Here is a 12,419-nt window from a genome sequence, read left to right as displayed (position 1 = left end):
CGGGTTATACTAACACAACCAGAGGAACACACTAAACACACAGGGACACACGGGTTATACTAACACAACCAGAGGAACACACTGAACACACAGGGACACACGGGTTATACTAACACAACCAGAGGAACACACTGAACACACAGGGACACACGGGTTATACTAACACAACCAGAGGAACACACTGAACACACAGGGACACACGGGTTATACTAACACAACCAGAGGAACACACTGAACACACAGGGACACACGGGTTATACTAACACAACCAGAGGAACACACTGAACACACAGGGACACACGGGTTATACTAACACAACCAGAGGAACACACTGAACACACAGGGACACACGGGTTATACTAACACAACCAGAGGAACACACTGAACACACAGGGACACACGGGTTATACTAACACAACCAGAGGAACACACTGAACACACAGGGACACACAGGTTATACTAACACAACCAGAGGAACACACTGAACACACAGGGACACACAGGTTATATCAACACAACCAGAGGAACACACTGAACACACAGGGACACACGGGTTATACTAACACAACCAGAGGAACACACTGAACACACAGGGACACACAGGTTATACTAACACAACCAGAGGAACACACTGAACACACAGGGACACACAGGTTATATCAACACAACCAGAGGAACACACTGAACACACAGGGACACACGGGTTATACTAACACAACCAGAGGAACACACTGAACACACAGGGACACACGGGTTATACTAACACAACCAGAGGAACACACTGAACACGGGGACACTTCAATTCTTTTTCCATCATGTTTTCATCTAAAAATTGAGGCCTTTTGTGTGTGAAAAAACTGCACATTGCAAGTAAATTGGAAAAAAGGAGCAGATTAAGGATTTCTTATTCAACATATAAATAAACAAGATCTGGATGAAATTTGGTGTGTTAAGTGAAAAGTTCAGGCTTAGAAAAAAACAATAAATAAATAAAAATAAAATGAATAGTCCTTCTGCACAATTGCCTGGAGTGTAATGCCATACTGTGATTTGACATTGCACTAATCTATAACTTAAGTATTGCATGAGTTCATTTGATTAGAAATTGGTATTTGTGCTTTTTCCTTTGAATAGAAATCAGTTTTTCTTCACTTTCAAATGTGAATTTCTGGGCAAAAAGTCTTCTTGTATCACTGCGTCTCTTGTTTTCCTGTCTCTTTCTCTCAGACACTAAACTTATATTAAGTGATAAAGTGTCCTTGAAATCCTCTTATCAGAACTGCGACATATTCATAACAGCGTTGGTATAAAATCCATAATTCAAGGTAAAAACATTGGCCATCTCCCAAACGCATAAACTTTAACATCCGACTTGACAAGCACAGAACCAGTGCTCTCTAAAATCCGGAGTTTTATCCTTCACTCCACCTTTGAACCAGCCTGAGGTCCAGACGAGCGCAGTCTGGGCTCCGCCTCCACTGAGACTCCAAACTCAGGTTCATTTATTTCAGTCACACATGAGATACACATAAACTCATTTACAACAAAATCACAAAAATCACACCCGACTTTGTACCTGCAATGATATTTACAGTATTACAGTATTTTTCATTGTCAGTGTGGTGACAGGTTTCATCTCTGTGTATTCAGATGGGTGTGATTGACAGGTGGATCGGCCAATCAGAGACAGGCATGGTCTGTCCACTTTAAAAGAGACTCAAGTGAGAGAAGACTGATTTAGTTCTAAAAGACAGAGGACCAATGAACGTCTGCCACATGAGTCACTGAAATAAACAAACCTGATTACACAGTTCTGGTTGAGTTTGGCTCAGGGCGTGGCACATACTCACTCTTCATAAAAAGACAAAAGTAGAATGTCATCTTTAAAGAAAACTAAAAATATTGTGTATATAGTTTGAAGCTTTTTAAAATGTCCCTTGCTTTTCCTTAGCCTGGTCCTATAGTAGTATCGGTATCGGTATTGGTATCAGTACTCACGTCTCCTGCAGTTGGTCCCTCTGTAGCCCGGCGCACAGGCACACGCCCCGTCTTGGGGGGAACAGGAGCCTCCGTTCTCACAGGAGCAGCTGAAGGAGCAGTTTGGACCCCAGCGCCCCTCAGTGCACAGGCTGTCACACTGCACCCCTGAAACACACCAGTGAGGCACAAGGTGACCCCCGGTCCACAGACAATAAGTCCTCTGTCCCTCGTCCCACTTGTTTAGAAAAGGTCCCACTTTTTCATGTGCCACAAGAGTTTAATTAAAAGGATTTGATTTACTCACAGCATATACTTTTACAGTGTGACTCTTTCACTGCCTCATGTTTAAATGATTACATTTCCTGAGTCCGGCCCACTACGTCCCACCTTAAAACACAACATTTAAGAGTAAAGACTATTCGAAGTGGTCACTCTAGCAAGAAGAGTCATGTTCAGGAGCGTTTTGTACGTTTAAGGACCGTTTTCTGAACTTGTACAATCCAGATTTAGACCTAGTTTATGAGCAAATTTAGCCCCAGTGTCTCACCTCTTTTTTAAAGATTTTGTCAGCTTTATTAGACAGGAGAGGACAGGGTGAAGTGGGGAATGAGAGCGAGGGGAGGACATGCAGTAAATCGTTGGGAGTCGGGATTCAAACCCACGACACTGGGCAACACCCCCAGTGTCACTATTCTGCTCCCATAATAAACTAATATGCGCTGTAATAGATATATTAGCTCTATGCAGAGGGAGATGCCAAAAAACAGTGAAATTTGTTGCAAACTTTTGGTGTTTAATGAGCTGAGGGAAGTGTTTCGTCAGTGTTGCGTGTTTCTCTCAGACGTTTGTGCAGGATCAGAGCTGTGGTTGAACACACTCCCATAATGTCCTGTAATTACTGTTAGTATAAAACAAGCATTAGATGAAGAAATACTTTGTCCATTTTTGTAAAAATGTTGGAGAGGATCTCAATGGGATTTTGTACAATGTCAGTAATGATAAATAAAGCACATTACCTTTAACTTGACCTTTAAAGTAGTAGTTTAATGCTTTTACACTCTTTTGTCCGCACTTTAAATACATAAAAGAACTAAAGAACTAAAGGATCCTAATCGACGAAAGAGCATATTACACAACCTTTTTACAAAGAGCACAAGGGTCACTTCATTGAGAAAAACATGAATTAGGTATTGAAATTTTGATAACATTGATCAAATAATGCATTTTTTTTCTTGTTGTCTGAAGCACTTTGAATTGTCTTATACAAATTGTGCTCTACAAATAAACTTCTTTTGCCTAAAATGTATTTCGCTCAGACTTTATTTTACAGATATTTACATTTTTATTCTCAACAAGCAATATTATTCCCATAAAGTCACATATTTACTGTTCTAAAATGACGTACTGTTCTTAACTGTATAATTCACTTAAGTCACTTTACCTGATATTCATTCTTGTCCATAAGCTGCACTGGACATAAACGAAGGCACAGAGCTGGGTCTATTTTATTATTAGTTTTTATTTATACATTTATTTTTTATTCCAACTCACAAAACACAGAACACAGAGCAGGACGAGTAGCACATAACACACAAAGAACTAGAATAAAAGTACGGCACGTCTAGTCTGACAAAAAGTCCCACTTGGTCCAAATATGAATAGTTCCTCTTCTTATTTTTTATTACACTTTTCTGTTCTCCTAATGAACTTTACGTTGCAACACTGGAATTCCCCCGCAGTGGGTCAAATGAACGTTCTCTTTTCTAGTTGACTTTTTTATTTTGAAGGAAAACAACCTTTATTTATTCCTAATCAGGGAATCGAGGGAATGTTGCGCCGTTGAAAACTTAAAACGAGCATAACTGATTATTATAATACTACTTTCATACTTTGTACATGGACCATAGCAGCTGCAGTGGAAGGATAAATAGTACTACAGAAAGTGCTTCAGTAGACTATTTACGGTAGATACTAGTGTCCTTCCACATAACCGGCGCTCACTGTGTTGTTTCCGTTTAAAGGCCCAACGGGACGAGAAAGAATACTTCGATATGCAAAGAAAAGCACGTGAGCAGCACTACTGCCCGTTTGGAACATGAGGGGTTTCAGAGCGCTCGCGGGCGCCATTAGAACTCAATTACGCCTTGTTCAGAGGAAACCTGCAGCTTCTTCATTAAGCTTCAGATAAAGGCGTGAGGCATTAGACCGGTGTACGAAATATCTTTGAGTTTGAAAGAGGTAATCCCGAGTGAGAAGAGAGCGCCTCATTTATGACATGTGCAGAGCTGGATGAGTTTAGGCGGCGGCAGCAGCAGCAGCGGGGGCTCATTACGGACCTCCAACAACAGCAACGGCCTGAAACCGAGCACGAGTCCTGGTCCCAGTGAAGTCCTGATGGAGAAGTGATCCTGGTCGAGCTTTGTCTTAGTGTGTTATTTATTTCTCTTGTCTCATCATTATGTTTTTCTTCTTCTACTCTTCTGGATTTAGTGACCCTTTGTCCTGGTGTAGCTCTGGTTTAGTCCTGATTAAGTCCTTGTTAGGTCAAAGGGCAGCAGAAGACACAGACGGACGATTTCCAAAATAACTCATTTATTCAAGGCGTTGTGTTCATATTCATTTGACAGTATGATTTCATTAAAGGACGAGTGATTTCATTGAGTACGTTTGGCTGGTGCCCACTGTAGATAAATCAAGCGAGACACTGTGTAAGCTGTAGGTTTGAAAAGCTTTTGTATCTGAAATAATGGAAATAATGACTTGGATTGGGACTTTTATTGCTCTTTAAAAGCTGATTGATGAAGCCTCTTGGATGAGAAATAAAACATCTTCAGCTGTTGCCTGGAGTGGAGAGTAACTCATTAGAAGCTTGTGTAATTGTACTTTTTTTTTATGTTTAATTCTAACTTTGATTCTTTGATTGATCAAGTTAAACACTGAAGTTTAATGCTTCTAGTAGTTTGATTGGTATCATGCTCGCATTTATTCAATTACACGTTTTGATCACCATGGAGAGAGACAGGTTTACTGCTGTGAAACATTGTGAGTGGCTCCAACACTTTTAAATGTACAGATTTAGCGTTGTCTTTGCCACATAAAAACGTGTTCAACAGCAGCGACAGCCGGTGGTTTGAACACATTCCCTCTCTGTTTCTCCTGACAGCGCTCCTCCATATTTATCAGCCGTGTATCGATCATCGGCGCTTCACTGATTGACAATTAGAGAAGGCAGTAGCCCGTTTTCGCCCGTCACCAGGGTTATTATGGAGGAAAACTGAGGATTAGAGGTCTAAGGCGCGGGACAGTACACTGGATACACTGATACACGCTGTCAAAGTCACCCAGGCCTAAACTCCCTTTACATTCACAATTAACACTTGTACTGCATTGATTTGGGACGCTTACACGACTCCCAGCATGCATCACTTCTCCCTATGGCCATGTCCCGTACACAACTTAGCAGCGAGCGCAAACAGGAAACAATGGAAAGGAAGGGCTTGACACTTAAAGGGTTTTAAATATGTGTTTGTCCAAGTAACAATGTTGTAAAAACTGTTCTTATGGGTTTGTGGACAGTTCAGTAAATAATCTAAACTATTGCCGCATATTTGCACAACATATTTACAAGCAAAAAGGGCCTTGAGAAGTGTCACCTATAGTCGTTTTAGAGATCCATCAAACCCATTATTTGTTCAACTTAAAGTACTAAAAACACATGATATTGCTGACCTAAGTATTCTCAAAGTAATGTGGAAAGCAAAGTAACTTATTTTCAAAAAGCCCAGATTCATAACCAAAGTAAAGAAAAGTAAAGTGTTTCTGTGACAAAAGAAAGAAGAATCAAGAGCAAAAACGGCATTTAAGAAAGACATGAAACAGATCATAACTAGTAAAGATGAAAAAGAAAATGGGTTTGTTGAGAGAAAGTTTATAGTAATGTGTTTTAAAATATCAGTGTGAGTACGAGTTTCAAAAGGGGCAGATAACATAAGACGGCTCTTCTTTCTTCTCCTTTTCATTCATTCCTTGTGTAACTGTCACGGGCCATGTATTTGATATGTTATGAGTGATGTTACCGCTGTTTCACGCTGCTAGATATTTGACCTTATCACGTTCACTACATGAGTCATCTGAATGTGAACTGTGCCAAAGGACTTGTGAGAGCGAGGAACACGTCAGACCAATGTGACCGATCTCAGATATGAAGTAAACATGTTCAAATCACATATCCATGCGACTGAAGACAACTGTGACGCTGAGTTATTCACATCTACACAAACATCAGAAAGCAGAAGGACCTCCTGACTTTGGGTTGTTAGATCCTAAGATTAAAATCAGTTTGTAATAAACCCAGATGCCCTGCATGGTACCATGTGTCCTTTGCGATTCGATCAAATTGAAATCGCAATTTTAATTATCACACTGCAAACAACTAAATATCCTTTCCTTTAATAGTAATAATAAAAATAATAACATAAATAATATGATATGAATATAAAGTAATAATATAAATCTAAAAATAAATAATATAATATAAATATAAAGTAATAATAAAAATACTATAATAAATAATATAGCATAAAGTAATAATATAAATCCAAAATAAATAATATAATATAAAGAAATAATATAAATACTAAAATAAATGATATAATATAAATATAAAGTAATAATAAAAATACTAAAATAAATAATATAATATAAATATAAAGTAAGAATATAAATTAAAAATAGATAATAATAAAAATACTGGAATTTCAAACCTCTAAAATGGTTTGAAATGCATGAAATTCTTAAACTAGTTTAGCAATTCATATTTCCTTTTCCTCTCAAGTGTTAATGCTGCTGGATGTAAGATGTACACAGTGAACTAAAGCCAGATGATTAATTCTTCCCACTCCATTTCAAGCATCAGAGTTTTATTTCTATATTATTATCTTGGACTCTTGGTTCTCTTGTTCTTATTCTGCATCATGTTCTGTTTGTTTTGTCCTTGGCATCACTGGCTCGGAATAAATCCTTATGAGAGCGCGTGGCTTAACCTCAGAGCGACAAGAAGAACATGTTACAGCTTTTACCGTAACAAGTCAAGTAACAAAGAAAGAGTTATTTTTCACCACGGCTCTCTCCGTTGCAGACTGAAGATAAAACTGAGGCAACTTTCAGGACAAAAAACGGACATATATTTGAAAGGTTGTACTGAACATTGAAGGGCGCTTTCACAGGGTATTTATGGAGAAATACAAATATTTAAGAGGCTGGAAGTGAAGGAAATGTCCTGAACACATCTAAGGAGGAAGTGAAAGTTTGAGATGTAGTTTATCTTGTTAGACGCTGATGAAGGTGCACCAACCAAAAGTAAACAGTCTAAAAGCTTTTAAAGGAGTCGATGGTCAAACTCGACTTGTTGAGATCTCATAACTTCTGTCTTTTAAAATGCTTTTTAAACTTTTCGGGTCATGTTATTTCACAGAAAAACAGTTAATTCTGCTCCAGTCCTGGTTTAGTCCTGGTCCAGTCCAGGTCCAGTCCTGGTTTAGTCCTGTTTTAGTCCTGATCCAGTCCTGGTTTAGTCCAGGTCCAGTCCTGGTCCTGGTCCTGGTCCTGACCTGTCCACCCGGCGAGGCAGCGGCAGTGTCCGGTCTCTGGATCACACCCCTCAGAGTTCACACAGTCACAGGCCTCTCCGCAGTCCAGACCGAAGCTCCCAGACTAAACAAACAAACATTTAAATATTAATATCCTCTTTAGTGCAGATGAAACAAAGCTGTTGATCAGAGATTTCCAAAAGTACCTTTTACATTTGTTTTGGCATTCAGCCTTGGTCTTGGCAAACCCAGAGCTGATCCTTTTATTGTTCATTCCAAATGGAGGATAGGTTTATATAACTCTGTAGTTAGAGATTCACTGTTTTTGAAACAAATATCCAAACTAATTATTCTTGAAATGTATTATTTGTTTGGGATTTAGCTCATTTAGCCGAAAGTTACGATAGAAACTACGGTTCTGTGAATCCTTTCTTTAGCCCTGAATGAAGTGAAGAGCTGAAGTGCGGCTCAGAGACAATTCATAGAAGGAGCAGACTTTTATTTACATGTTTTTTACTGTTGAAAAATGGCCATGTAACATTTTTGACTTTTATGTGTGACCTGTGGATTGTTTTAATCTTTGTAAGTACAGAGTGATGGGCAGAGCTAGAGGGTAGGTGAAAACAGGTATTTGCAACTTTTGAATGCAAGACAATACATTAGTACTGAATAAGTAAGTTCTGAGGGAAGTAAACAATATATGTAAATAATATGTCCTCTTTAATCCAAGGTCTGAAGATGTATGGACTTTGAGAACCACGGGGAACGTCCCGGAGGAGGAGAGAATGACTGAACTACAGAGATAAGAAACCAAGCTTTTAAACATGCTTGAGCTAGGGTTTCTTGTATAAGATCTACTCACGGGGCAGGGCAGCGTGCAGAGCTCTCCTCTCCAGCCGGGGGCGCAAACACACGTCCCATTCACGGGATCACAGTCGGCGCCGTTCTCACACAGACACGAGTTATTACAGTACAGGCCCCAGGAGCCGCTGGAGCAGGGCAGGGAGCAGTCCACGCCCTGCCAGCCTGAAACACACAGAGGAGGAAGAAAACATCAGCATAAACTCAACATACAATTATCGGTGATGAACGACGAACACATGACAAATGCGTTATGTACCAGTTATTTATCCTTCAGCTTTTAGGGCTGCGCAGTACATCACAGTGTCCAATCCACTTTATTATAACACATATTTCACACGCTGCACAAAGTGACGTGCCTATTTCAAAAAGGAATAAATGCTCATGCAAGTAGATATCCACAGACCAGCTTTTAGGGTGGGACAATATATTGCAAAAGTACTGATATCGTAATATTGTCAGATAAAATAATTCATTTCACAACAAACTAGCATGTATTGGAAAAACACCAAATTACACACACTCATTTCCAACATCGAAAACAGACATTTGCTGACGCCTCGCAGGACAATAAAACTTACTCACTTGTTTTTTGGGGAGAAACAAGATCATAACAAGTCAGTTTTGTTAAATATATGATCTTTAAAATGACTAATTTCCCTCAGGGACAATAAAATGTAAAAACAATCATTATGAGCGAGCTTTTCTGGATAAAATATACACAAAATACAAAAATATCCATGACATTAAATGTGCCATTCAATCTTTGTATATAAAATGTCCAGAATGTTCAAAGCACTACAGTTTTAGAAAGCTACTCAAAAAAGAACATGACCAAAATAACAACTTATTTAAGATCATTACTGTACTGTTCAAGTTGGACAGATCAGATACAAAATGATTAATGTTGGTGTTGTTAAATCAGAATAACTTGTAAACAAAACCACAAAGAAGACTGAGTCGCAAATGAGTTCAATATCAAAGTGGTTTTCTTGTGAATTAAAATTGACCCTTCGCAGCTCCTGTAGCGTCTGAAGTCACCTGATACAGTGGGTCTGTTTAATTATTGATGATCAGACACAATTAAACCGGAGATAGTTAATGGTCAGGTTATGTCGATTCAACCACGAAGAACATTTTCTAAGCTCTCGAGCCTCAAATACATCATCAAACACGAATCAGTCAAAATACAACTCTGAATAAGGAGAATACTTTTAATTATTAGCCGTCAGTTAAATGAACAAAGTGCCTTTTCTGTACCTTCTTTGCAGAGACAGGAGCCGTCGATGTGGGAGCAGGAGATGTGGTTCCGGCAGGAGCAGGAGGAGGTGCAGTTTGTCCCGTACAGACCTGGAGGGCAGCTCAGGGAACAGTCCTCGCCCTAAAACCAACCAAGAAAGTAGAAGAAATATGTACAAAACAAGGACTGTCCATATTAACAGAGGAGGGAAGTATTCAGTTACATTTACTTTGGTTAGGGTCATATAATGAATCATTTGAATATTTCAGAATGGTGCTTTATTTTTATTTTTATTTTCTCATTTTTTGTGTCTATCCTTTTTCCATCCAATTACATAATCTTAACATACTTTTGAGCCACTTTTATTTGAATAATAATATTTTGAAGTCCCATTTTTGCTAATGTTTTATAATTAATTGAAACAGTGGCTCATCATTATTATACTAGATATATATAAAACAGTAAAGTGATGGAAAAGGATGCAAAACAATCAAACAATATAATAATTCTAATAATTTAGATAAATGTGTTAACTTTCACAGCAAAAGTCAGTTTTATTTAGAGTGTGTATTTATATTTATTAGAGTTTTAAAAAAAAATGATTTATTTTAACTTTATTTAACCAGGATAAAAACTCATTTGAATTAAAAATCTCATCGCACAACAATAACTTACATTTCACACCCACTGATTCTGGTTCTGATTCTGATCTGATTCTTCTGATCAGACACTGTTCTGTGTAAATGTTTCCTTTGATAAATATGAGTGTGATTTGTATTCTCCTCATCACTGAACACTTAAGTGCGACACACTATGGGACTTAATGATGCCACAAGCTGCAACGATTAGCACCACGTATATAACACAGCTCAACTTATGGAGGAATAAAGCCTCCACTGAAGCTCGGGGCCAACGCAGAATCTTAAGTGTTTAAAGAGTCAATTTCAAGGTGAACAGAAAAGGTGGCATAGTTTTAACTACAGTGAAGCTCATTTATTTGTTATTCTGGCTAATTTTGGACACATTATCCTTGGTATAACATTCAAATATAAGTAAATAATAATATGACTTAATCTGGGACCAAAATAAAGTAATTTCTAGTCAATTTGCACATAAAACACATGTTAAAAAAAAATTAAAAATGCTTTTTTTCGGACTGTTTATTCGACATTAACAAAACACATATTGTTCAGAAAATTCCATTTGATAAATCTGCTCAGAAAGAGGAATGACCATAGAAAAGAGAGAAAATTAAAGAACATTATAAGACATTATTATGCATTATTTGTGTCGTTATTGGCCTTTAAATTTTCTCTTGTAGATTTACATTGGCCTTTAAACCTGCTCTAGTAGCTTTAGATTGCATTTCATATTTTAGTACTCAAACCTCGGATTCAGGAGGAGCAGAGTGGTTTTCGTCCCGGTCGTGGAACACTGGACCAGCTCTATACCCTCCATCGGGTGCTCGAGGGCTCATGGGAGTTTGCCCAACCAGTCCACATGTGCTTTGTGGATCTGGAGAAGGCTTTCGACCGTGTCCCTCGGGGTGTCCTTTGGAGGGTGCTCCGGGAGTACGGGGTCCGGGGCCCTTTGCTCAGGGCTGTCCGGTCCCTGTATGACCGGAGCAGGAGCTGTGTTCGCATTGCCGGCAGTAAGTCAGACCTGTTCCCAGTGCATGTTGGACTCCGTCAGGGCTGCCCTTTGTCACCGGTTCTGTTCATAATTTTTATGGACAGAATTTCTAGGCGCAGTCAGGGGTCGGAGGGTGTCCGGTTTGGGGACCACAGGATCTCATCTCTGCTGTTTGCAGACGATGTTGTCCTGATGGCTCCATCAAACCTGGACCTGCAACATGCACTGGGACGGTTTGCAGCCGAGTGTGAAGCGGCTGGGATGAGAATCAGCACCTCCAAATCCGAGGCCATGGTTCTCGACCGGAAAAAGGTGGCTTGCCCTCTTCAGGTGGGTGGGGTGTCCTTGCCCCAAGTGGAGGAGTTCAAGTATCTCGGGGTCTTGTTCACGAGTGAGGGAAGGATGGAGCGTGAGATTGACAGGCGGATCGGTGCAGCGGCTGCAGTGATGCAGTCGCTGCATCGGACTGTTGTGGTAAAGAGGGAGCTGAGCCGAAAGGCAAAGCTCTCTATTTACCGGTCGGTCTACGTTCCTACCCTCACCTATGGTCATGAGCTTTGGGTAGTGACCGAAAGAACAAGATCGCGGATACAAGCGGTCGAAATGAGTTTCCACACGGGGGGAGCTCGGAGTAGAGCCGCTGCTCCTCCACGTTGAGAGGAGCCAGGTGGTGGGTGGCTCGGGCATCTGTTCCGGATGCCTCCTGGGCGCCTCCCTCGGGAGGTGTTTCAGGCATGTCCCACCGGGAAGAGGCCCCGGGGAAGACCCAGGACACGCTGGAGAGACTATGTCTCTCGGCTAGCCTGGGAACACCTCGGGATCCCCCCGGAGGAGTTGGAGGAAGTGTCTGGGGAGAAGGAAGTCTGGGAGTCCCTGCTCAGACTGCTGCCCCCGCGACCCGGCCCCGGATAAGCGGCAGAAAATGGATGGATGGATGGTTTTAGTACTCAAACCACACTTTACGTTATAGCAGTCAGGTGTTCAATCCTTCATCAGGATTGGTGTTAAAACTCCATCTACTGGCAGCAGAGAGAATTGCCGTGGGGAAAATAATCAAAATCTAGCTTGCCCCGACATGTTAACGCACAGTTGTAATGAAGATGATTTGAGGCAGAAAT

At 40.1% G+C, this 12,419-nt stretch overlaps 2 protein-coding genes across 3 annotated transcripts in view; both read right to left on the bottom strand.

Moving 5' to 3' along the window:
* The window catches only part of LOC140381215 (multiple epidermal growth factor-like domains protein 11), a 156,792-nt gene that overhangs the window by 15,374 nt on the left and 128,999 nt on the right, over positions 1-12,419 (bottom strand). For both annotated transcript variants that reach the window (XM_072465242.1, XM_072465243.1), the window contains exons 11-14: positions 9,690-9,810; positions 8,431-8,594; positions 7,590-7,692; positions 1,999-2,145 (exon numbers count right to left, since the gene is read on the bottom strand). In XM_072465242.1, coding sequence (XP_072321343.1) covers positions 1,999-2,145; positions 7,590-7,692; positions 8,431-8,594; positions 9,690-9,810 — 535 coding nt within the window. The remainder of the gene's footprint in view (positions 1-1,998; positions 2,146-7,589; positions 7,693-8,430; positions 8,595-9,689; positions 9,811-12,419) is intronic.
* Positions 1-12,419, bottom strand: part of dapk2a (death-associated protein kinase 2a) — a 216,914-nt gene that overhangs the window by 76,767 nt on the left and 127,728 nt on the right. The gene's annotated exons all lie outside the window — the stretch shown is intronic.

Source organism: Eucyclogobius newberryi, unplaced genomic scaffold, assembly GCF_026437365.1.
Source record: "Eucyclogobius newberryi isolate DKJ021-1_F unplaced genomic scaffold, fEucNew1.0.hap1 SCAF_5, whole genome shotgun sequence".
Taxonomy (NCBI): Eukaryota; Metazoa; Chordata; class Actinopteri; order Gobiiformes; family Gobiidae; genus Eucyclogobius; species Eucyclogobius newberryi.
The sequence above is the reverse complement of the archived record's forward strand: the minus strand, read 5'-3'. Positions and strand labels throughout refer to the sequence as shown.